The sequence below is a fragment of the Bubalus kerabau genome, chromosome 8 (assembly GCF_029407905.1).
Source record: "Bubalus kerabau isolate K-KA32 ecotype Philippines breed swamp buffalo chromosome 8, PCC_UOA_SB_1v2, whole genome shotgun sequence".
Lineage (NCBI taxonomy): Eukaryota > Metazoa > Chordata > Mammalia > Artiodactyla > Bovidae > Bubalus > Bubalus kerabau.
This window is the reverse complement of record NC_073631.1, coordinates 46,962,186-46,989,752: the sequence shown is the minus strand read 5'-3', so window position 1 is coordinate 46,989,752 and position 27,567 is coordinate 46,962,186. Positions and strand designations below refer to the sequence as shown.

Genomic DNA, 27,567 nt, shown 5'->3' with positions numbered 1-27,567 from the left:
GCAAATCAATGGTCAATAAACAGGGCTAGTTTCAAGGATGTGTGACCTGTATGGTGATAAAATGACCCACTTTTGGAGGGGCCAGTACTTGGCTTAACGTTCTGGTGTCACCAGCTTGAAATACCTAGTAATTTTATTTTGAGCTTATGTTTTGTAAGTGGAGTCCGATGGAAGAGTTGAGCATATGCACACGAGCACGGAGACCGGCCTGCGTCAGGGTGCACAAGCATACAGGCCTCGCAGTGGCAGCAGCAGGCAGTGTGGGTATCGGGCAATCAGCCCGGAGGCCTTTTGCACAAGTGCATGCCCAAGGCAGAGTGGGGCGCCACAGGCTGTTGTTTTTTATGTTTCCAAAAGTAATTTGAATTAACTTTGTGCTATATTTTAAGGATAAAGGTTCTGTTTATTAATCCAATCAATGAATAGTAATTGAGTGCCTACTACAATACTCAGTGAACAAAATTAGGTTTATTTTCTGCCTTCATGGAACCTAAATTCTAGTTACTAATTATTTTTTCCAGTTAGTGAAATAATCTACTCTTTAAAATCAGAAGTATTGCTTTGAGTGTATCAATGGAGAGCATCTTTGCAACAAAGCAGCCTTTTATAGTAATGTGATTGCAGCTAAGTTTCCTGACCTAGAATTTCATTGAACAGATTACTCCAATTGCTTTTATTATCCTATCCTCCATTAATTTTACTTTATAACTGAAGATATCCATAAATAGCTAAATATGGAATGATTTTATTTTAGAATTGTGAAAAATGGAAGACAGTACCACAGACACAGACCAAGAAGAGGAAGAGAAGAAAGGTGGAAAGGCGCAAGAGGACCCCATTTATGCCATTGCACCCACAATTAACATCCAAGATGAGCGATTTGTTGATTTATCTACAACTCCAGCTTTCATTTGTCTGCATGAGGTACATATATATTTATTTATTACTCTCTTTATAAATTACTACAATGAGACTTGCCTCCTTACCTACTTAGAAATTCAGATGAAGTTAATATCATTATCAAAATAATTTATCATATGTAATGTGTATGTGATACACACTGTTTGAAGCTCTTTAAAGTAGTCCCCACCTTCTCTTCTGAAAGCCTATCACATAATCCTGGACTAATGCAGTAGTGTAGGCTCAGATACTTTGAAGGCATAATAAATCTTTACATACATGCAACTACTTAAGTACATTCTGTCTGTTGGTAAATTAATTAAGAGAGATTTCTTTCATTATTGGATAGACTACTTCGATACAATGAAGATAAAAGGTTTTATCTTATAATGATAGACAGAAGATACATTTAGTTAACTAAATGTAGTTACTTCAGAAGGGCACTGAAATATACTGTTTTCTATTAGCAGAGAAGCAAAACAGGAAATATGATTTTTGTTACATTTTTGTCTGATTTTTTAAAAAAATAAGATGAACATTTAGGAAATACCCCAAAATGAGGAAAGTGTTTTCTTTAATAGTAACTGACCACATAGCAACTTGTCAATTTTGAGAGCTGTACTTGAGAAAAGAGCTTACAGGGCATATGAATTCTGGACTCCTAAATTTACATGAATATAACTGAATAAAACATCTAAGAAATTTGATAGTAATAATAAGCTAAAAAAATCTTTGGGTAAAATCAGTTTACTTAAAACCAGAAGCAAAAGTAAATCCCCACCCAAATATTTTGCTGGTGTAAATGTTTTGAATATTGTTGAACTTCTGCTTTATATATGCATATAAACCACATATCAGGAACACCTGATGTCAGTTTGTTCCATTACTCATGTTTTCAGCTTTTATCACTTGGTTAAGCTGGTGACTTCTAGCTTTCTTTTCTATAAAGTTAGTTTTTCTTCTCGAAATTAATAAGGCCCTATGGGGAGATAATCTGAGGCTATTTACGTATCCTCTTTGTTGTCATTCAGTCACTAAGTCGTGTCCAGCTCTTTGCAACCCCATGGACTGCAGCATACCAGGCTTCCCTGCCCTTCACTATCTCCTGGAGTTTGTTCAAATTCATGTCCATTGAGTTGGTAATACTATCCAACCATCTCATCCTCCGCTGCCCTTTTCTCCTTTTGCCTTCAATCATTCCCAGCATCAGGGTCTTTTCCAGTGAGTTGGCTCTTCCCATCAGGTGGCCAAAGTATTGGAGCTTCAACATCAGTCTTTCCAATGAATATTCAGGACTGAGATCGAATGGTTGATCTCTCTGTAGTCCAAGAGACTCTCAAGCGTCTTCTCTAGCATCATAATTCGAAAGCATCAATTCTTTGGCACTCAGCTTTCTTTATGGTCCAACTCTCACATTCATACATGACTACTGGTAAAACCATAGTTTTGACTGTATGAACCTCTGTCAGCAAAGTGTTATCTCTGCCTTTTAATCTGCTGTTCTTCCAAGGAGCAGGCACACTTAATTTCATGGCTGAGTCACTGTCTGCAGTGATTTTGGAGCCCAAGATAAGAAAATCTGTCACTGTTTTGATTTTTACCCATCTATTTGCCATGAAGTGATGGTATCAGATGCTATGATCTTTGTTTTTTAAATGTCAAGTTTTAAGTCAGCCATTTCACTCTCTTCTTTCACTTCATCAAGAGGCGCCTTAGTTCCTTTTCACTTTCTGCCATTAGAGTGATATCATCGGCCTATCTAAGGTTGTTGATGTTTCTCCTGGCAATCTTGATTCCAGCTTGTGATTCTTTCAGCCCAACATTTCACATAATGTACTCTGCATATAAGTTAAATAAGCAGAGTGACAATATACAGACTTGTTGTACTCCTTTCCCAATTTGGAATCAGTCAGTTAGTTGTTCCATGTCTGGTTCTAATTGTTGCTTCTTGACCTGCATACAGGTTTCTCAGCAGACAGGTCTGGTATTCCCATCCCTTTCAGAATTTCCCACCATTTGTTGTGATCCTCACAGTAAAAGGCTTTAGCGTAGTCAAAGAAGCAGATTTTTTTTCCTGGAATTTCCTTGCTTTTCCTATGACCCAGCAGATGTTTGCAATTTGATCTCTGGTTATTCTGCCCTTTCTAAACCCAGTCTGTACATCTGGAAGTTTTCAGTTAACATACTACTGAAGCCTAGTTAGAAGGATTTTGAGCTTTACTTTGCTAGCATGTGAAATGAGTACAACTGTATGCTAGTTTGAACATTCTTTGGCATTACCCCTCTTTGGGATTGGAATGAAAAGTGATCTTTTCCAGTCCTGTGGTCACTGCAGAGTTTTCCAAATTTACTGACATATTGAGTGCAGCACTTCAACAGGGTCATCTTTTAGGATTTGAAGTAGCTTAGCTGGGATTACATCGCCTCCATTTAAGTATCCTGCTCTGCTAAAATTTTCACCTACTAGTTTTACATCTCTGATGATTCTTCCCAAAATTAATTATTACTATGATGGCTGCAAAATGGCAAGTTTCTTATTCCATCATTTCTTCTACAATTATTAGTCGGCTTCCTACTGTAAGGTAGAATGTTCTCTTCTTTCCTGTATCTATCAATCCATCCATCATCCATCAGGGTGAACTTATGAGTTCTTATTCTACTCAGTGAGTTATAATCCATCATTGCCATTATTCATTTTGATACTTCAATTGTCCCAGATTTGGTCAGTGTAACTCTTTCAAGAAGGCTCATTTACCCTTTTGACATGTTCCTAAGATTCTTTATGTACTTTTAAACTTTCTGTCATAAGAATATACTGCACGTTCAGCTTGCATTTTCTTCACTCCAACTCTGCTGTTGCTACTGCTAAGTCACTTCAATCGTGTCTGACTCTGTGTGACCCCATAGACGGCAGCCCACCAGGCTCCCCGGTCCCTGGGATTCTTCAGGCAAGAACACTGGAGTGGGTTGCCATTTCCTTCTCCAATGAGAGAAAGTGAAAAGTGAAAGTGAAGTCGCTCAGTCGTGTCCGACTCTTAGCAACCCCATGGACTGCAGCCTTCCAGGCTCCTCCATCCATGGGATTTTCCAGGCAAGAGTACTGGAGTGGGGTGCCATTGCCTTCTCCGTTGCTCCAACTCTAGGATCAGCCATTTCTCAAAGGATATTTAGTTCCCTTTTAAGAGGAGAACGATATTTGAAAACTAAGATCTCAGTGCTGTATGTGTTCACTGCTACTGGACTGTCATTGCTTCTAAGTACTTTTAGAGATAGGAAATAGGCACATAAATATATTTATTCTACACAAATTTATATATATTTCTATCTATATCTTTATATATTTATAATGATGAGTTTATACCTCTATTATTAATATTTTCAAATGATCAGTGTTCTCTATTTCTTCTAAAATCCATCATATGTCTAACTTTGAAATAGTATTTCTACTTTCATACCACTATTCCTAATAATTCTATCAAATAAGGGAACAGTTTATTTCTACCAAAGTGAAAGTGAAAGTGAAGTCGCTCAGTTGTGTCCGACTCTTTGTGACCCCATGGACTGAAGCCTACCAGGCTCCTCTTTCCATGGGATTTTCCAGGCAATAGTACTGGAGTGGATTGCCATTTCCTTCTCCAGGGGATCTTCCCAACCCAGGGATCGAACCCAGGTCTCCCACATTGTAGACAGACGCTTAACCATCTGAGCCACCATGGAATTCTACCAAAGGTTATGCTAACAATAAAAATTATAGTCAAATTTTGTAAGCCACAGATAAATAAACAGGAAATGTTTGCTTTGTAACGTCAAAGGAGAACTTAGGACAACTTCTCCCGAATATTGCTCTTCAAGGTAACGATTCATTAAATATTTCAAGAATCTGTTAATACTCATGTATGCACAAATTATAGCTATTAATCATTGGGTATGGTTCCCCCCCCTCCCCCGATATAGTGGATACCTTTGATTATAAGGTCAAAGAACTGTCCAACTGTTTTGGGTAGTATTTACACCAATGATTTTACTGCCTGAGAACTCTTTTTTTTTTTTTTTTTAAGCCAGCAAAAATCTTGCATATTGAATTATTGGCTTAAAACAACTTTACTTCCATAATAAACACCCTTGAGGTTATTCCTATTGGCATCTAGCTTTATTTTCTAAGATTCACAAGTCTAAGATTCCCAAGTCTTATAATTTTTTAACCTATTGTATATAAGCCTTCCTCCTTCAGTTGTCCAAACAGAAGTTGAATCTGCAGAATAACAGAAGTTCTGAAAGAAAGCAGTCAGAAATCCACTTCTAAAGATCCAGATGCTTGGCATCTCATTGAAAGAACCAGAAGCTGCTGATGCATTTTTGTTGCTAATGCTAGTCATACAATTGGCCCAGTGCTACTTAATTGTAAAGCATGGATATCATGCTCTCATCTAACATTGCATACAGAATGTGTTCTGCAGTCATGGCACTCTGCAATTTGGGCCCAAACTACTTTTGCAATCTAATAGTTCACATAGCCCTCATGATCTTCTGTTTATGTTACTCCTCTTAGTATGGAGTCTCCCATATTTAGATGGCTAGGAAACTAGCAACATATTCACAAAGCATGATGCAAGGTCATGGCTGTCCATAATCCTCCTACTTATGTTGCCTCTTGAAAGACTATGGTACTCCCACTAAAAAGAAATCAGATCAAACACTTGCAGAGGCCACCCCTTGCAACCCTGCATTGGTTCCCAACCTTTTAGAATCTGGCTTAGTTCCCACATCTCTCAAGAAACTATCTGAGCAGCCAGCGCACAGTATTTTCTCCAACCTGTCAATTCTTATGGCATTTGTAGGCTGTACCTTTCACTTGGTACAGGATCATTAACAGATATTTACTGAATATCTTCTCATCATGCAATATTTTGCATAGCAGATTTAATTCCTCACTGATATTATGATCACATTAAACAGTAAGACTTAACAGGGCAGGGACTACATTGTGTTAAATTCACTCTTTGGGATTAATGTTCAAAGTGGTGCTTGGGAATGAAGTCACATCAATGGATTGTGTGGGTTAATTCTGGACACCTGCTCCTCAACCCTGCCATGGCTGCCTAATGATGAGGACTGACACTCTACAGACTTCTCTTGTCCTGTTGAAAACTTTTATTTAAAAAAATTTTTTGTTAAGGTGTAACATATATTCAGTAAACATCACAAATACTCAGGGTATAGCACTTTTTTACGTATGCGGTTAACCAACATGTTCAGCACTAAATTCATTATTCTCCCAACCCTAATTCTCCTCCTGTGTTCTCTTTATCAGCTTGAGGGCTAAATATCTCCATTAACTATTTCTTGAATTTTCTTCATTCATGCCATATTTACACTGATATGAAAATATATTTCCTGCAACTCAGTGGTGTCCCTTGAAACTCTTCCAAGTCATTGCTCCCACAGAAGTTAAGCACTATTCTGACTTATCACTACATATTAGTTTTGCCTCTTTTAAAAAATCATATGAATGGAATCATAGTACCATGATCATTCTTGTGCATGCTTTATACTTATGAAGTCATTTATCTTGGGTGTATACCTAGGACTGGGGTTCCTGTGTCATAATTTAGGCTTATATTCAACTTTAGTTGATATCTTCAAATATCTACTACTGTGGGCAAGAATCCCTTAGAAGAAATGGAGTAGCCCTCAAAGCCAACAAGAGAGTCCAGAATGCAGTACTTGGGTGCAATCTCAAAAACAACAGAATTATCTTGGTTCATTTCCAAGGCAAACCATTCAGCATTACAGTAATCAAAATCTATGCCCCAACCACTAAACAGAAGAAGCTGAAGCTGACCAGTACTATGAGACATACAAGGACACCAAAAAAACATGTCTTTTTCATCATAGGGGATTGGAATGCAAAAGTAGGAAGTCAAGAGTTACCTGGAGTAACAGGCAAGTTTGGCCTTGGGAGTACAAAATGAAGCAGGGCAAAGGATAACAGATTTTTGTCAAGAGAACATGCAGGTTATAGCAAACACCCTTTTCCAACAACCCAAGAGACAACTATACACATGGACATCACCAAAAAGGCAGTACTGAAATCAGATTGATTATATTCTTGGCAGCTGAAGATGGAGAAGCTCTATACAGTCAGCAAAAACAAGACCTGGGGCTGACTGTGTCTCAGATCATGAACTCCTTATTGCAAAATTCAGGCCTCAATTGAAGGAAGTATGGAAAACCACCCAGCCATTCAGGCATGAACTAAATCAAATCCCTTATGATTATACAGTGAAGGTGATGAATAGATTCAAGGGATTAAATCTGGTAGAGAGTGCCTGAAGAACTATGGATGGAGGTTTGTAACACTGTACAGGAGGCAGTGATCAAAACCATCCCCAAGAAAAAGAAATGCAAGAAGGCAAAGTGGTTGTCTGAGGAAGCCTTACAAATAGCTGAGAAAAGAAGTGAAAGACAAAGGAGAAAGGGAATGATATACCCAACTCAATGCAGAGTTCCAAAGAATAGCAAGGAGAGGTAAAGCTTTCCTAAACGAACAATGCAAAGGAATAGAGGAAAACAATAGAATGGGAAAGACTAGAGATCTCTTCAAGAAAATTATAGATTCCAAGGGAACATTTCATGCAAAGATGGGCACAATGAAGGACAGAAATGGCAAGGACCTAACAGAAGCAGAAGAGATTAAGAAGATGTGACAAGACTACACAGAAGAACTGTATAAAAAAGGTCTTAATGACCCAGATAACCATGATGATGTAGTCACTCACCTAGAGCCAGACATCCTAGCATGTAAAGTCAAGTGGGCTTTAGGAAGTATCAAAGATACTAGAGGTGATGAAATTCCAGCTGAACTATTTCAAATCCTAAAAGATGATGCTGTTAAAGTGCTGCATTCAATTTGTCAGCAAATTTGGAAAACTCAGCAGTGGCCACATGACTGGAAAAGATCAGTTTTCATTCCAATCCCAAAGAAGGGCAATGCCAAAGAATGCTCAAACTACTGTACAGTCGTGCTCATTTCACATGCCAGCAAGGTAATGCTCAAAATCATTCAAGCAAGACTTCAGCAGTACGTAAACCAAGAAGTTCCAGATGTACAAGCTGATTTAGAAAAAGTAGAAAAACCAGAGATCAAATTATGAACATCTGTTGGATCACAGAGAAAGCAAGGGAATTTCTGAAAAACATCTACTTCTGCTTCATTGATTATGCTAAAGCCTTTGACTGTATGGATCACAACAAAGTGGGGAAAATTCTGAAAGGGATGGGGATACCAGACCACCTTTCCTGTCCTGAGAAACCTGTATGCAGGCCAAGAAGCAACAGTTAGAACCTGATGTGGAACAACAGACTGGTTTAAAATTGGGAAAGGATTACATCAAAGCTGTATATTGTCACCCTGCTTATTTAACTTACATACATAGTACATCATGCAAAATGCCAGGCTGGATGAATCACAGACTGGAATTAAGATTGCCAGGAGAAATAGCACTCTAATAACAGGAAATGAAGAGGAACTAAAGGGCCTCTTGATGAGAGTGAAAACAGAGAGTGAAAAAGCTGGCTTAAAACTCAACATTCAAAGAACTAAGATCATGCCATTCAGTCCCATCACTTCAAGGCAAATAGATGGGGGAAAAAGTTGAAACAGTGGAAGATTATATTTTCTTGGGCTCCAGAATCACTGCAGATGGTGACTGTAGCCATGAAATTAAAAGATGCTTGTTCCTTGGAAGAAAAGCTATGATAAACCTAGCAGCATATTAAAAAACAGAGACATCACTTGGCTGACAAAGGTCTGTACAGTCAAAGCTATGGTTTTTCTAGTAATCATGTACAGATGTGAGAGTTGGACCATAAAGAAGGGAGAGCACCGAAGAATTGATGCTTTCCAATTGGTGTTGGAGAAGACTCTGGAGAGTCCCTTGGACAGCAAGGAGATCAAACCAATAAATCCTAGAGGAAATCAACCCTGAATATTTACTGGAAGGACTGATGCTGAAGCTGAAGCTCCAATACTTTGGCCACCTGTTGGGAAGCACTGACTCACTGATGCTGGGAAACACTTTCAAATGACTTTCTGAAAAGACTGTACCAAGTTATACACCCTGATGAGCTATAAGCAATTGTCCTCCTCTGACACTATGGCAAGGACCATGTGTTAAACAGCACCTGGCTCTAGGTCTTGCACAGAGATAAGTAGTAAATATTTAGTATTGTATGCTAAGTCACTTCAGTCGTGTCCGACTCTGGGCAACCCCATAGACGGCAGCCCACCAGGCTCCCCCGTCCCTGGGATTCTCCAGGCAAGAACACTGGAGTGGGTTGCCATTTCCTTCTCCAATGCATGAAAGTGAAAAGTGAAAGTGAAGTCGCTCAGTCGTGTCTGACTCTGAGTGACCCCATGGACTGCAGCCCACCAGGCTCCTCAGTCCATGGGATTTTCCAGGCAAGAGTACTGGAGTGGGGTGCCATTACCTTCTCCATAGTATTGTAAAATATTGTTAACAAATAGTGTGTATCTCTTTATTCAAAGCATCATGTCTGTTGCACATTCAGGCTTAATTTAAGTGATAGCTTTCATGGTATTCCCCAAGTCAAAATTTCTACTTTTAATCTGTACGTGGTTATGTGAAGTAGCACTGATTTCTAAGGGTCAACTTGGTTGTCAAATGTCAGTGTGTCAGATATTGAACTTTTCCAAGCGTTGGAAATCATAAAATCATTCTTGTCTGAATGCCAAGAGCCAAAACCAAAACATGAGTGTATCTTGCCTGAGCCTTTTGGCTCTTTTGCTTTTCATCAGAACTAGTCAGCAACTCCTTTCATTTCCTAAAAATAATTTTTATGCCAAACATTGTTAAGTCTTTGACCTGATTTAACCAAGGGATAGAGAAAAAGTAGCACAGAGCATTTGGGAGACACAAGGGGGAGTGTGAACACTGGAGGAAAACACTAAGGAAGTAAAAGTGTGAATCTGTATATAATACAAAATTCTGTTAGAGTGTAGGGTATGCAAGTATTGTGGATGTGTAGATTACGATGGATTAGGCTTGTTGATAAGTGACCTTTTCACTGAAACAGATTCTATATAAAACTATCAACTGTTGGACTCCTTAAAAACGTGTAATAAATATATCTGTGATCAAGTTTTAGTTGCATGTCCAATTGGAAAATAATTGAGATAGCAAGGTTTTGAATTGCAGTGAGAGATGTTAAATCTTAATATTTTTAACAGATATTAATTCAGCGCCCACTATGGGCCAGGCTCTGTGTTAGGAAATATTTATTACCATTGTTATTAAAGCTACTAAAATTTACTCAAATTTATCCCTTTAGCTCCTCCTCTCTTTTGAGAAACTCCTATGTGCTGCACAGTGCTAGATGTCATGGACATTCATAGGCATAAAGTATTTTAAAGGGTACTAATACCCTGGAGGAAGAAGTGGCAACCCACTCCAGTATTCTTGCCAGGAAAATCCCATGGACATAGGAGCCTGGCGGGCTACAGGCCATAGCATTGCAAAGAATCGGACACGCTGAGTGCGCACACAATATGCAATTCTTTAGAAGCTTAATTTGGGAAACTCGTTGTGGTAAACATCAACAAAAGGCATGGCTGAGAACCTAAAGGTCCAAACAGTGTGATTACAACTAAATGGAAGAAACAAACACTGTTGGTTGAGATGATCTGGAAAAAGCTTTTCAGAAGCAGGAGGACATGAGAGAGAATATTTCGTCCAAATCCATGGTGTCCACTATGAACCCACTCTTCTATCTTAAGCTTTGCGCACACTCATATATGCACATACTTGGAATATCTTCACCTGGATGATCCCAAGTTACCTCCAACTAAACATGTTCTGAATTAAATTTGTTATTTTCCTCCCAAACCTAATTTTCCTCCTGTATTCTGTCAGTTGGTTTTCTCTCTTAAATATCCATTAAAATTTTCTGTTTTCCATTCCTACCATCTCATCAACCAGAATGCCATTTCAGTGATCAAGATAAGATGTGGAGACCGAACCAAGCAGTGGCCATGGAAAGGAGAGAATACATATAGGAGAGGTAGTAAGGAAGTACAAAATGCTAAATTAACTGTCTGAATGGATATGGATGGAATAAGGGAAAGGAGTCTAAATTGACGTTTAGATTTGTGATTTAGGAAAGCGGCTGGATCATGGTATTGTAAGTGACAGAAAATTCAGAATAAGCAACGGTCAGAAGGAAGTGTCCAATATGTAAGTCTTGAGCTTACCAGGGAAGGCCCTTGACTGAAGATACAGACATAGCAGGTTCTTGGTAGTCAGATGGCTTTTCTGAAAAGAATGCAAATTGCTTCTTATGTATAGTTAACAGAATAGTCTACCACTGCATATTTATAAAAAAGATGTTATTATCATTTACCTAATTTCCTACCTTTAAAATGACCTCTTTCACATGTTCAAAAGGCACTTTCTTATTTTGTATTCACTTTGATCTCATAAGGCTGGTAACAGATTAAATAAATTTTGGAATTTTAAATAAGAACTTTATAAATTTCTGAAAATACTGGTGATTTTTCTGATGCTACTAAAGCTTCCTTCACTTTCAAAGTTGGATCTCTGAGTTACTGATGAGTTTCTTGAGATAATGTTTTCTACTTCTTTCATACATGAGCTAAATAATCAAGTAACTAGTTACAAAGAAGAAAATGTAAGATATCCCCCTGCCCCAAGGAGCTTACAGGCAAGGCAGTTTCAAGTATGTAATTTCATTTTCATAATAATTCCATAAAGAAGTTTCAGATATCATTATTTCCACTTAAAGGTTCTGAAAGACTGCGGCTTGCCCTGTTTGCACTGTGAGGCAGATACAGAGCCAGGCATGCAACCTAGTCTCCTGTCTCCAACCCCGATGCACATTTCACCTGCCGTGCTTCACTTGACAGTCACACATGTAAACACTGCTATTTTAGGATTTTACAAATTTACTTTTAAAGTAAACTGTATATTAAAAGAAAAAACAAAGATAAATATTTTAACTCTCCATTTAAATATTTCTCTTTGGTTTCCCTATCCTTTCTTAGTTATCACACCTCACTAAAAGTTGTACTTAGAGGATATGCACTAAAAAAAAAAACAAAACTATAAATTTCTTTTAAAAATGTTTCTATAAGTCTTATAGTTTTTGGAATCTTTTTACTTTTCCTTCAGACATCTAGGTAGGCTTGCAAGAATAATTCTTCAGGATTTTGTTTGGCTGTCAAGAAACTTTAAACAGACTAATAATTTATTAAACAATACAGATAAGTTCCATTTTCCCCATAAAGTGTTTTGTTTTTTACTTTAAGAGCAAGATGGAAATTTTAAAATCTTTCTAGTATGGAAGAAGATCATGGCTCATGCTTGGAATACACTAAACATTTGGGGTATTAACATGGCTTGTGTCTGTCTATAAAGATTGGAAATTTACATTAGGATTATGGGAATAGAAGCCATATTCCACTCTGCAAAGTGATTAACACCCCCAATTCAATCAGTAAAAACTGTATCAGGAAAAGATAAAAGAAGGTCCCATGTTAGGGTATCCTCATCCTTGGCACCTTCAAAGATGATTCTGGACATGAATCTGGGGGGTGGTTTAAAAAAATGGTATGTTTTTTCCCGCTATCTGAAGCATGTGATCTGAGGTTATTGATATTTCTCCTGGCAATCTTGATTCCAGCTTGTGTATCTTCCAGCCCAGCATTTCTCATGATGTACTCTGCATATAAGTTAAATAAGCAGGGTGACAATATACAGCCTTGACATACTCCTTCTCCTATTTGGAACCAGTCTGTTGTTCCATGTCCAGTTCTAACTGTTGCTTCCTGACCTGCATATAGGTTTCTCAAGAGGCAGGTCAGGTGGTCTGGGATTCCCATCTCTTTCAGAACTTTCCACAGTTTCTTGTGATCCACACAGTCAAAGGCTTTGGCATAGTCAATAAAGCAGAATATAGATGTTTTTCTGGAAGTCTCTTGCTTTTTCCATCATGTGAAAGAGGAGAGTGAAAAAGTTGGCTTAAAGCTCGACATTCAGAAAACTAAGATCATGGTATCCGGTCCCATCACTTCATGGCAAATAGATGGGGAAACAGTGGAAGCAGTGTCAGACTTTACTTTTCTGGGCTCCAAAATCACTGCAGATGGTGACTGCAGCCATGAAATTAAAAGACATTTACTCCTTGGAAGGAAAGTTATGACAAACCTAGATAGCATATTCAAAAGCAGAGACATTACTTTGCCAACAAAGGTCCGTCTAGTCAAGGCTATGGTTTTTCCAGTGGTCATATATGGATGTGAGAGTTGGACTAGGAAGAAAGCTAAGCGCCAAATAATTGATGCTTTTGAATTGTGGTATTAGAGAAGACTCTTGAGAGTCCCTTGGACTGCAAGGAGATCCAACCTGGGTGGAGATCAATCCTGGGTGTTCATTGGAAGGACTGATGCTAAAGCTGAAACTCCAATACTTTAGCCACCTCATGCAAAGAGTTGACTCATTGTAAAAGACCCTGATGCTGGGGGGGGTGGGCATTGGGGGCAGGAGGAGAAGGGGACGACAGAGGATGAGATGGCTGGATGGCATCACTGACTTGATGGACATGAGTTTGAGTAAGCTCCGAGAGTTGGTGATAGACAGGGAGGCCTGGCATGCTGCGATTCACGGGGTTGCAAAGTGTCGGACACGACTGAGTGACTGAACTGACTGAACATGTGATCAGTGGCAAGTAGGATTCAGAGAATGTTAAAAATTGGGAACCGAAAGGAATTGGCAGTTCCTCTGCCTCCTGTAAAGTGAGGTTGTGTGTGTGTTAATTGCTCAGTCATGTCCAACTCTTTGTGACCCCATGGGCTGTAGCCTGCCAGGCTTCTCTGTCCTTGGAATTCTCCAGGCAAGAATATGGGAGTGGGTAGCCATTCCCTTCTCCAGGAAATCTTCCTGATCCAGGGATTGAACCTAGGTCTCCCACACTGTGGGCAGATTCTTTACCATCTGAGCCACCAGGGAAGCTCACATGAAAGATTATCTCCCTTTAATCATTCTGAAAGTCTTTCCTGAGCATCCACCACATGGCGGACTCAGGCCTCGGAGCCAGAGGAAAACATGGCAGTGAGCGCTGTACCCTCTGCAGCTCATCCGTTCCTTCATCTGTTTGGCTTACGTTCTTTGATTTCCTTTTTTGATTCCTTTACTGACACAAGACCCTAGTCTGTGTGTGCATGCTTGCCTGGGTGTTTATTTTAATTATATATTTAACAAAGTTTTGATTATCTATTTTTCCTTGATTCTTTAGCTATTTTGTAGCAAGTTGATTTAAATATTTAAAACAATAATGTAAATTCAGATGCTCTTTTTTTGTCACTGTGAACAGATGTTGCTTTTTAAAATAATGATTAGGAGAAATACTTAGTGTATTGTTTTCTCCTCAGAGAAAGACAGCTCTTGAGAGAGGAAGTTGGCTTTTGATCATCAAGTTTGTAGTTCTCGATAGAGTATGTGCATCTTGTGATAAAAGGACCTTTAAAAATCCACGAACTATTTGAATATATTAGGTGTTAAAGATGAAAGCTTAAGGATTAAAATAAATAATGCCCTTTTTGATTAAAATCTATTTTATCTAGGTGGGTGGGGAGATGGTACTTTTGTCCGTCGGGTAGACTTTTGGGGGAATAAAGCTGAGAGGTGTATGACTGGGAATTTGGCTATTCAGCAACTGGACATACAGAGAACATTGGTAAATTAGTCAGCGGCAGTGAGGGCTTCCCTAGTGGCTCTGCCTGCAGTGCAGGAGACCCGGGTTTGATCCCTGGGTTGGGAAGATCTCCTGGAGAAGGGAATGGCTACCCATTCCAGTATTCATGCCTGGAGAATTCCATGGACAGAGGAGCCTGGCAGGCTACAGCCCATGGAGTTGCAAAGAGTCAGACATGACTGAGTGACTAACACAGACACACACACAGCAGTAGTGAACACCAGAAAAGCCCACTAAAATGAGGTAATTATTACAGTTTTCATTAGGCAAACAAGATCAGGATCTCAGCAGTTAAGTCGTGAGATAGAAGCCAGTGAGTCAGAAGCCAGGAAGTTCAAGAATAGAGTACTAGAGAGCCAGGTATTAAAGATTTTAACCATGAGATTAGTATCTTTCTCTTTTAAACCATTTTTAATACAAAAAATATGATGTAGTACAAAATTCAAAAATGCAGAATCGTACACAGTGAAAATTAAGCCAGTCTGCCACCCATTCCAGTCTGCTGTCCCCTTCCCCAGAGGCAACCATCATTCACAGTCTCCTAGAGAGCCTTGCAGAAATCTGCACAAACAAGTAAGTGGTAGCACAATATTCATACTTCCTTTTTTATACACATATATACAATTGTTATATTCTTTTTAATGTTTGCATAGTATTTCAGTGCATGGATGGAGCATAATATAACCAATTTCCATTATAAAATTTGGATTAATTTGGATTATTTCTATCCTCTGGTGTTATAATGATAGAGTCAATAACCTCATGTGTACATCATTTCACAATGAAATAATCACAGGACAAATTTCTAATAGTGGGATTGCTGGATCAATGGGTTTGTTCATTAAAAAAATTTTTTAACTGTGGAAAAGTAGACCTACCATATTGACCATTTTTATATGTACAGTTCAGTAGTGCTAAGTATATTCACGGTGTTGTGCAACCAATTTCCAGAATTTTTCATTTTGCAAAGCTGAAACTCTGTATCAAGCGACACTTTCTCATTTGCCCCTCCTCCCAGATCCTGGCAACCACATTCTGCTTTCTGTTTCCATGAATTTAACTACTCGTCCATGCGTGTGTGCTCAGTTGCTCAGTTGTGTCCGACTCTTTGTGACCCCATGGACTACAGCCTGCCAGGCTCCTCTGTCCATGGATTTTCCAGGCAAGAAAACTGGAGTGGGTTGTCAATTCCTTCTCCAGGGCATCTTCCCAACCCAGGGATCAAACCCACGTCTCTTATGTCTTGTGCATTGGCAGACAGATTCTTTTATCCCTGTGCTACCTACGCTAGATACCTTATATTTTACAGGATTTGTCTTTTGTGACTGGCTTATTTTACGAAGCATACTGTCTTCAAGGTGCATCCATGTCGTAACATGTGACTGAATTTCCCTCCTCTTTAAGACTGAATAATATTCCATTTATACTGGATTGGCCAAAAAGTTCAGTAAGGTTTTTAATAACATCTTATGAAAAACACAAAAGACTTGTTTGGCCAACCCAAAATGCCATATTTTATTTATACATTTATCTGTCAGTGGACACTTGGGTTCCTTCTACTTCTTGGATATTATGAATATACTGCTATGAACATGGTGTCCAAAGAAATCCATGGTAGGATTTCTTTGAGATCCTACTTTCAATTCTTTTGAAGTAGAATTGCCAGATCATGAGTTCATGTATTTAAAAAAAAAATTTTTTTTTTTTTACTGCCAAGATGCTCTCCATAAAGGCTGTAATAATTTATGTTCCCCTCAACAATAAATGTATCTTTACTCAGCAGTGTGCACTGTGTGACTTTTCAACCTTTGTCATTCTGATGAGAGACAAGGTTATATCATCATAGTCTTCATTTACATTTATCTTTAAATGAATTGAGTTTCTTTTCATATATTTAAGACTGTTTTAAAATATAGTGTATTGTAAGTTCCCTAGTGATCTAGTGGTTAGTATTCAGTGCATTCACTGCTGTGACCTGTGTTCAGCCCCTGGTTGGGAAACTGAGAACCTACAATTTTGGGGCATGGCCAATACATAAATAAATAAGATGTATTAATAAAAAATGTGAGGTATAGGAAGGCCAAAAGGTCAGGAGACAACTGTCATTGAAACAATAGTTTACTACTCACAGTTTCTAAAAAAAATGGGGGGCATGCCATAACATGGGGGGGCCACATGGGGAAGCACCAGGTTGATCAGGAGGCAGAGGAGAGGGAGGAGCAATACGTAAGAGCTTTTATTGTGGTTTCCCTAGGAAGGAATGGGTGATTTGGAATAAGCAGCTTAGGACTGGCTAGTATGAATAATTTCAGCAGACTCTGGGGCATAGGCGATGGCCTGTGTTGTCTGGCACCTGGCACTGGGATGATTAGGACAGTTGTACAGTGACCTGAGCACACGAGCCCAGTAAAAGCGATTGGTGAGGGTGTGGACTCTGGATTGGTTGGTTTCCATTTGACAAGTCGTCTTCCTCCAAGGAGGAAGACTCCTGTCAATGTAGGGGAGGAGGACGATGAGGGAGGCAAGGTGACTTGGGCATATTATCAGAACAAGGCGTATCTGGCATAGGCATGTAGGGCAGATGTTAAAGCATCAAATATACAGAAGCTGGTTAATACAAAGACCTATTTGTACTTTGGTTTTTTTGTTTGTTTCTTTCTTTGGTAAATTTTGTTCACAGCTTTTTTTTTTTTTTTTTCAATTTTTTTTTTGAGTGTAGTTTTTTTCTTAGAGACTCATAGAAACTCTTTGTACATAAAGAAAATAGGCCTTTGTGCATAATATGCATTGTACAAATCTTATTCTCTGATTTTGGATTTCTTTTGAGTTTGCTTAAGATGATTTTTCTCCACATGAAAATTTATTTTATGTGTGCTTAAATGTATTGACTTTTTTTTTTACAACTTCAAGATTTTATGCCATACTTAAGAAGACCTTTGGTACTCTGTTATCATAAATTATTTCCTGTGTTTTCTCCTAGTATATTGATAGTTTGAGTCATCATATTTTAACCTTTATTCTACCTAGCATGTATGCTGATATAAGGGGAAAGAGAAAGGAGATGACAGCAAGCTTACAACCGCATGCCAAGCCCAGAACCTCTGGACTTATCTTCTGAGGCAAATGTTCTTTACATATTCCCAGACCATGTATACCTAGGTGTGGGCAAATAGGTATACCTGGGTGGCATCAGAGACATGAATGAAGTAGGTACAAGAATTACCAAATATTGAACCACAGAGTACAGGAATTTTGCTGTCTACATCGAAGAATGGACAGGCTCAAACTATCTTAAATTTGAATGGTTTGGAAAGAAAATCTCTGATTGGTGGGGCATGGTGGCTGGGGGAGGCAGGGAGTGGAAAAATGGGTCAGATTTCCTGCTCTGCATGTACTAGTCATACACGTTCAATTCCTGAGCCTCACTGTACACCAACAGTACATTTCTCATCTTCAGAGGCACCTCAAACTGCCTACCATTGTGATTTTCACCCTCCTTTTAAACTGCTTTTATTACTGCTTCCCAGTTAAAAAAATCTTACACGGAAGCACATATTGTAAGACAGAGTTGGATATGGTGGGGTAGAGGCGAAGGATGCAGAGGTGAAGGTCCGCTGCTCTTTCCACTCGCCTCTCCTGTCACCGCCAGCACTAGGGCCCCAGTCCCTCCAGGCGCTGGGGAAAGCCCCCATGCTCTGTGCAGACAGTCTGTGAACTGCACTCAGTCGAGCCGCCTCTCCCCCACCCTAAAACCCATCAGCACAGCCAAAGGAAACACAGATCTGTCCCAGAAAGCCACAGAAAGCGACGTGAGTACACTGAAGGTTCCTTCAAGGAGATAGGAGGGAGCTCCACCGCGTGTCATATGGCAAACCTTGCTAAAATTCCTCATCATAGCAGAAGCCTCTCCCCACCACATATACCCCTATTATTCCCTCTTTAAGATCTCCTCCAGGAACTTTTTTTTTCCCATCCCCAGCTGGGTTTTCCTCTTCGTATCTACACCCATCTTTCCCTTGATATCTTTGGCCACTTCATTATTTTAGTCTTCAGAGTTCCTTCCAGCTTTCCTCCCCACCCAGTGTCCCAACATCACCCCAGATTCAGACACAAAACCAGTCAATAGGTGGCAGGGAGATTCTGTAGATACTTAGATTGTGAGTTTTTTCCTGCTTTAACATAAAGATCAAATATTACTTCTGTGAACTTATAGTCATATCCCTCTACAGTCTCATCCACCATTTCTTCCTTTTTTATTTATTTTTATTTATTTATTTTTTTAACTGTTCTCTGCTACATACCTTAAGCTCCAGTCAAATTAGGTGTATCATTGTTTTCCTAACTAGCTCCTGGTTTTCCAGCCTGCTTTTGTTCATCTTCTACCCAGCCTGGGACTGCTCTCCTCCACATTTCAGTGCTTTAGAATTCTACCCATTTTCCCCCCAGGACAGTTCAGATTCCACCTTCTTAAAGCATGGCACTTCCTGACAAAGTGGGGACACTTCTGTTGCTGTAACTTCTCTGCATATGCTTGTACCACATGCCACTTATTTTTTTTCCTTTTTTTTTTAAACAAAAGCTAATCTATAGTAGCTTTAGGAATTTTGAAAGCAGGAAGCCTGTTATTCTTCTTGATATTCCTTGCTAACTCTTGGCACACTGACACACGTGTAGCCATGCCATTTTCCCATCCACATACTAACCAGGTCCGACCCTGCTTAGCTTCCGAGATCAGATGAGATCAGACTTGTTCAGGGTGGTATGGCCATAGACTTTCAAAGGAATAGATGTATATAGTAATTAGTAAAGCCCTCTACCAAAATAATCACACTACTGAATGACTACTTTACAAGGCACACTAAAGAGGAGAAATTTCTTCGGAATTTCTGATTGCATTTTCCACATCAAGCCCACCAAAATTCTCAGGTATTTAAATGTTTAAAGTTGGAAATATCATACCAAGTTAGAACTGTTGTCCATCTATTCTAGTTTTATTTTTCTGACTGAGCCCCAAAAGGGATATGCAATGTGGAGGCAATGATTTTACAATATTTTTTGAAGACAGAACAAAATCTTTTAAGTGAAATTGAAGGTGAAGCCCCAAGATTCAAGATAAAAGTAAAACCAGAACTATTCAAGGTGAACAGTGTTTCATGCATCATATATTCTCCTGGCAGCCTCTCCTTCCCCGCTTCCTTTAGCATTCATGAAATATGTCTGCAGAACCTTTTAGGTTGACGAGGGACACAGTTCGAGACCCTTTCCTCTAGTGGTTCAGCCTGTTAAATACCAACCTCATAAATGCCGTACGTAAATACCGTAACTCCTGTAACCATCCAACTGACATAACTACCCATGATATACCCATGAGTCTCTCTAGACTTTTAATCACTGACTTGTTATAGGATAGAAATTTTCAAAGTCACCATCACCAGTACCATTCATCTAAATGATATGCACATTTGAAAATAATTATATAACAAATGAAAATAAAAACTTTGGTGTTTACAAGAGAAATCTTTTGGCTCCCAAAGAACTTACAAAGTGCTTTGTACTTAAATGGAATGTTTTCCTTAGTGAATCCTGCCACGTAACCATGGAAGTAAAACAGTGTTTGGAGAGTACAGAAACTTGCTTGCCTTTTCTGTCAGAATTGTTATAAATTCTGACTTAGCTACAGGAAGTAAATAATTTTTAACCACTAGGTTAAGTAAGGACATTAACACCCTTGAAAATATATATATATTTTTAAAAATATCTCCTATCAACAGAATATTATGTAATTGTTTTTTGAGAAGATACAAAGAGAGTTATTTCACCTTAAGTTGATATTTATTTGGAATCATTTTCCGTTTTGTAGATTCACACAAAAAGTCAGACGGGTGGTACTGAGGCTTACAATGTACGTATTGGGTTGGCCAAAAAGTTCGTTCAAGTTTTCGTATACCATCTTACAAGAAAGACCCAAAAGAACTTTTTGGCCAATCCAATACTTTACCATGGAATTATCACAGGTAATTTATCATAGAAAATTAGTCCATTTCATGAGAAAAACACCAAGAAGTCCAGGAGAGCTGAAAATAGATAATGGCCCACACATGATACACAGCTTGTAGATAACAAAGACTGTTTTTTTTCCCCCTCCTTTAGGGAAGACTTTAGTAAGTGTAAAACATTACCTCCTTATTGTGGCATGAATCACAGCAAACAGAAAAAACACTGGAAATGGTCCTAGGAAAGTATCCAGCACATGGCTGGCTCTCGGCAAGTGAGCGTTGCTTATTATTATGAGCATTTAGAAGCAAAATTTCTAAACAAAAAGTAAAACAGATTAATTAGATTGACTGAAAAATTATGATACTCTTTACTGAATGAGAAATAAATGTAAGCAAATAGTTTTGAGTCCCTTCTTTGATAAAATTTCACAACTATGTAAGCACAAAGTACTTGCCTCTTGTAGAAGATGAGAAACTCAATTTCCAGAGATATCAAGTGAGAAAGTTTTAAGGTTCTACATGATTTCAAATTTGCTGAACTTTTGTATGAGGCCTTTTGTAATGGAGAAGCAATTCATCTTAATAGTGTCATCCTTAATTACTCAGAGAAAATCCTGAATGCTAGAAATTAAACTCAGATTTTGAGAGTTCAGAAAGTTATTATTTGGAAAAAACCTTATTCAGAATACTTTAATAGCACATAGCATCATGCTATACACACAGTAGGCAAATGATAACTATTTATTGGATTAAAATAATAACTATACATGTAATAGTTGTTATAAGGGGCTAAAACAAAAAAAAAAAGCTGTTTTTTTAAAAACGTGATTTTTTCACTCTCAAAAGAAGAGTATAGATTCTCAGCGTTATAGTGTATATTTCCTTCTGAAAATAGCTAATAATAAAGATCTTTTTGAGTTACTATATGAAGTCCAGGAGGACACTGATCACAAGTTAGCTAGATTTTAATTTTGGTTCCCTCCTGGGACTTTAGGTGAGCAAAGATGCACGTGGAGAATTGAATATAATGATGAGGACAGTAGGTTGCTTACCTGACAGAGACGTAAACAGAACAAAGGAGTAAAAAGAGCAGAGTAGAAGGAGCCATGCTACGGGATTGTGGATGAGAAGAGAGGCAGTGCAGAGGAGCAGCTCAAGGAATACCAGCAGCACCAAGAGCATAGAATTTGTTTCAAGGATTTAAAGAAACTGCCTAAAGTTCAATTTTATGGCAATCTATTTGTATGTGTTTATATAAAACGAGCTATGTTATATAAGCTAGCTATTGGCCCACTGTGATTTTTGTTGTATTGACTTTGGATTACATGTAAGAGCTGCGTATCTATTTTATTTCAGTGGACAGGCTTCCTTATGTGTTACAGCATGCATGTCACAAATTCCGAATGTAAGCCTGCTTGTATATCATATATGTGCATGTGGGGTGTGCATGTATGTGCACATGTGCATGCATCTACGCACCACAAGGGGAACCTCCCCACATGCAGAGACCTACACTCATTGCTATCCGCAGCTGCTGCTGCTTAGTTGCTCAGTCATGTCCGACTCTCTGTGGCCCCACGGACTATAGTCCACCAGGCTCCTCTGCCCATGGGGATTCTCCAGGCAAGAATACTGGAGTGGGCTGCCATTTCCTTCTCCAGGGGGTCTTCCTGACCCTCGATCTGCTGCTGGACCCAACCTAAGTGGAAACTTCCAGTCACATTCACTGATAACCATTCCATTGTAAGCACTTTGAAAGCTATTAGAAATACAAGATTTAGGTTACATCTGACTTGGAAAACTATCAGAAAATATTTGTAGGAAAAAAAAAAAAACAAGTTTTAAGATCACTAATGTCTCAAAAATAAAAAGAAGTAAAACTAAGTCTCCTCTTAACTAAAGGTTTATAATCATAGCAAACTAGTGCTCTAATGATTTAAAATGTCCATACATGATTCCTCAAACTTGGGCATTACACTGTCAACAAAGAATGTTTTTTAGTCTGTAGCCTAGGTCATATTTCTTTTGCTATATACACATGTATACACACACACATATACACCATATCCTGCATGAATGACAACCCTCCCCCCTCAGAAGGTGGCGTCTCCCAGATGATGCACTATGTAAGATCTCAGTATGGTATTCCTCCTCTCTTCACTGTGAAATGACTGCTTAAGTCAAAAGCAACGACTTGTAGAAATCCACAGTAAAATAATGGCTTCTAAGACATCCAGTAAGCCAACAGCAGTGTGGCTGACAGAAGCAAGAAAAAGCACATCCGAATCTCCAATAATCCAGAGAAAGTATCTGTTCCACTAGGAATAAATCTCTGCCCTCTTCATAAGGAAGCTACCCTGGGACTTCTCAAATGACACATTTACAGGGTGATCGGATGGGATGCAACTGTGTTGGTTCCTCCTTATCTCCAGCTCCTTCTCTGAAAGTCTTCGCTTCACGTGCATCTGTTTATTATGTTATTTCATCTAGTCCCAAGGATTTGTTACCAGCTATATTTTAGCAACCTACGTATCTTCCCTGAACATCACACTAACATCCAAATGCCATCCACGTGAATGTGTTATAGATCTGAACTTAAGATATTCAAAACTGCTGATCGCCATCCCCTCCCCTACCACCCCCACATACACTTTCCAGACAGGCTCCTCCTGCAGCTTCCCCATCTCAGTTAACAGCAGCTCTCTACTTCAAGTTGCTCAGACTAAAATACTGTAGTTTTCTATGATACCTCTAAATCTTTCCACTGTCCATAACTTTACCCCATCACTCTCCAAGTTTATCGCAAACACCATCAAGCTGGTGTTCATGCTCCACTCTTCTCTCCCAACTGTACTCTTCCCTCAGCTACAAGAAAGGAAGTGAAAGTCACTCAGATGTGTCCGACTCTAGTTGTGTCCGACTCTTTGCAACCCCAAGGACTATACAGTCTGTGGAATTCTCCAGGCCAGGATACTGGAGTGGTAGCTGTTCCCTTCTCTAGGGGATCTTCCCAATGGAGGGATTGAACCCAGGTCTTCCACATTGGAAGCAGATTCTTCACCAGCTGAGCCACCCGGGAAGGCCAGGGATACTGGAGTGGATATCCTATCCCTTCTCCAGCGGATCTTCCTGACTCAGGAATTGAACCGGGGTCTCCAGCATTGCAGGTGGATTCTTTACCAGCTGAGCCACCAGGGAAGCCCAGCTACAAGAGTGATCCTTTTAAAACTGGATGAGATCATCTGCCTCCTGGAATCAAAACCTTTATGGCTCTTATCTACTCAAAAGGCAAAATCCTTATCATGACTCACATGAGTTGGCAGCCCCCACCCCCATTTCTTATTTAAACCCAATTCCCCAAGCTCTCTCTGATTTCATCTCCTAAGCCCCCTCCTCCCCAGACTGCCTGCTTTTCCAGGCTCCTTGCTGACTCTAAAATACACCAAATGCTTTTGTACCTGATGCTCTTTTTGCTTGGAACATACTTCTCCCAGTTGTCTGTCTGGCTTGTTCTCCCTTATCTTTTATGTCTCTGATCACATGTCACTTCCTCAAGGAGGTCTCCTTAGACCTCCCTATATAAAATAAAATGGTCCTCTGAAACTCCTTATCTCTCTTGGCCTGCTTAATTTTTCATGGCACTTATCATATATTGTTTATTCATCTCCTCTGATTAAATATAAACTCCCCAAGTATACTGTTAGTCACTCAGCTGTGTCCGATTCTTTGTGACCCCATAGGCTGGAGCCCACTGGGCTCCTCTGTCATGGAATTCTCCAGGCAAGAATACTGGAGTAGGTTGCCATTCCCTCTTCCAGGGGATCTTCCCAAATCAGGGATCAAACCCAGGTCTCTTGCATTGCAGGCAGATTCTGGTAAATATACCTCTGTCAATGAATTCAGTCACATATGAAATTCTGGTACTTTTTTCTTTCTTGGTCAAACAACCTCAAAATCTATCTTTATATGTGTTCCCCAAATTTCTGCTGATATAAATTAGCCAAATTGTATAAAAGCTTCTCTGGCAATTTGACTTTATAATTCTCAGGAGGGCATGTCTTACCTTGGTTATAGATCTAGAGATGCTGAGGAGTGAGATGGAAGAGCCTAAAGGAGGATTAACATCACTCCTTCAGAATTTGTGTTTTTGTTTTTTTTAGCTATATACCCAGGAGTAGAATTGCTAGGTCATATGGTATGTCTATTTTTACTCTTTTCTGTTTTCCACAGTGGCTGCATCAATTTATATTCCCACCAATAGTATATAAGATTTCCCTTTTCTCCACATCCTTGCCAACATTTGTTATTTGTGTGTGTTTTTTTTAATGGTTGTCATTCTGACAGGTATGAGGTGATATCTCATTGTGGTTTTGATTTGTATTTTCCTGATGATTAGCAAAATTGAGCATCTTTCCATGTGCCTGTTGGCCATCTGTATTTCCTCTTTGGAAAAGTGTCTATTCATTTTCTGCCCATTTTTCAATTGGGCTGTTTGTGGGTTTTTTTTTTTTTTATATTGAGTTGTATGAACTGTTTATATATGTTGGATATTAAGCCCTATTTGGTCATATCATTTGCAAATATTTTCTTTCACTCAGTAGGTTGTCTTTTCATTTTGCTGATGGTTTCCTTTGCTGTGTAAAGGTTAAGTTTAATTAGGTCCCATTTGTTTATTTTTGCTTTTATTTTCGTTACTTTAGGAGACACATTCAAAAAATATTGCTGCAACTTTTGTCAAAGAGTATCCTGCCTGTGTTTTCCTCTACAAGTTGTATAGTCTTACATTTAGGTCTTTAATACATTTTGAGTTTAATTTTGTATATGGTATTAGAGAATGTTCTAATTTCATTCTTTTACATGTAGCTGTCAAGATATATGAACCCCAATGTTCATAGCAACATTATTTACAATTGCCAAGATATGGAAGAAACCTAAGTATCCATCAATAGATGAATGGATAAAGAAATGTGTGGTATAGACTGTTGGTAGGAATGCAAACTAGTACAGCCACTATGGAGAACAGTGTGGAGATTCCTTAAAAAACTGGAAATAGAACTGCCTTATGATCCAGCAATCCCACTGCTGGGCATACACACTGAGGAAACCAGAAGGGAAAGAGACACGTGTACCCCAATGTTCATCGCAGCACTGTTTATAATAGCCAGGACATGGAAGCAACCTAGATGTTCATCAGCAGATGAATGGATAAGAAAGCTATGGTACATATACACAATGGAGTATTACTCAGCCATTAAAAAGAATACATTTGAATCAGTTCTAATGAGGTGGATGAAACTGGAGCCTATTATACAGAGTGAAGTAAGCCAGAAAGAAAAACATCAATACAGTATACTAACGCATATATATGGAATTTAGAAAGATGGTAACAATAACCCTGTGTATGAGACAGCAAAAGAGACACTGATGTATATAACAGTCTTATGGACTCTGTTGGAGAGGGAGAGGGTGGGAAGATTTGGGAGAATGGCATTGAAACATGTATAATATCATGTATGAAACGAGTCGCCAGTCCAGGTTCGATGCACGATACTGGATGCTTGGGGCTGGTGCACTGGGACGACCCAGAGGGATGGTATGGGGAGGGAGGAGGGAGGAGGGTTCAGGATGGGGAACAAATGTATACCTGTGGCAGATTCATTTCAATATTTGGCAAAACTAATACAATATTGTAAAATTTAAAAATAAAATAAAATTTAAAAAAAACAGAAAACTAAAAAAAAAAAAAGAAAGAAAGAAAGAAATACAATAGAATAGTGTTCAGCCATTAAAATGAAAATTTGCCATTTTCAGAAACATGGACTTGGAAGGTATTATGCTAAGTGAAAAAACTCAGACAGAGAAAGACAAATACTTCATGATATCACTTATATGTGGGATTTAGAAAATACAACAAACTGTTGAATACAGCAAAAAGCAGACTCACAGACATAGAGAACACACCAGTCATTACCACTGGGGAAGGAAAAGGGGCAATATAGGGGTGGAAGACTAAAAGGTAAGAACTATTGGGAATAAGATAGGCTGAAGGACGTATTGTACAACACAGGGAATGGCCAATATTTTGTAATGACTGTAAAGGGAAAGTAACATTTAACAATTATATAAGAATTTTTTGAAAGATTATTCCCTTAGGAAAGAAAGCAACAGTGCCTTTAGCAAGAAAAACCTTATTAAATGTGGGGGCGGAACTGCTTCAAGGAGCAATGGCTGCTCAGTCACATTTAGGAATTCAGGGGACTCTGAGTTCCCCAAGCACACCCCATTTCCCTCCCTCACTTCTATTCTTACTTTCCACTCGTCCCAATCAATAAACAAAAGAAACCTGGCAAAGCTACCATTCAATAAACATTACCATTTGGCAATGTGCAGAATGAAATTCAAGTCTGGATTTAGCCAACTCTGCTTGTTACCTCTGGGGAGAGGGAGGGGATTGGAACCGAAGGTAGTTTGCAAAGGGGTCTTTAGTCTAAGTGATGATTGTTTAAGAAATTAAAGCATTCGTGCATTTTTTATGATTAAAATTAATTTCAAAATTGCAATACAAGTATGTAAAATGCTTTTTTCTTTAGGAACTCAGCCAGGTAGAACAATCACTGGCCTGGTAAAACTATCCTTCTCTGCATGATAATATACCCAGAGGCATGTTCCCAGAACCCCTTCTAAAAGTTTGCCATTGTTTTAAGTACCCAACCCTATAGTATATCTGATCCTGTCTTGCCATACCCTCCCCTGAAGTCAATCACTGCTAACTTGTATTCACAATCTCCTAAATTCTCAGATTTGATCATACCCACTCCTTCCCCATTTATAGCTCTGGCTTCTTTTGACTATAGCTCTGCATGTGTGGTACCATATTCATGAA

The 27,567-nt window shown here is 38.9% G+C and overlaps 1 protein-coding gene across 1 annotated transcript in view; it reads left to right on the top strand.

Moving 5' to 3' along the window:
• The first annotated feature begins 754 nt into the window (after nt 1-754).
• The window catches only part of CCDC146 (coiled-coil domain containing 146), a 107,892-nt gene continuing 81,079 nt past the window's right edge, over nt 755-27,567 (top strand). Inside the window, exon 1 of the mRNA XM_055589639.1 lies at nt 755-924. Coding sequence (XP_055445614.1) covers nt 766-924 — 159 coding nt within the window. The 5' untranslated portion in view covers nt 755-765. The remainder of the gene's footprint in view (nt 925-27,567) is intronic.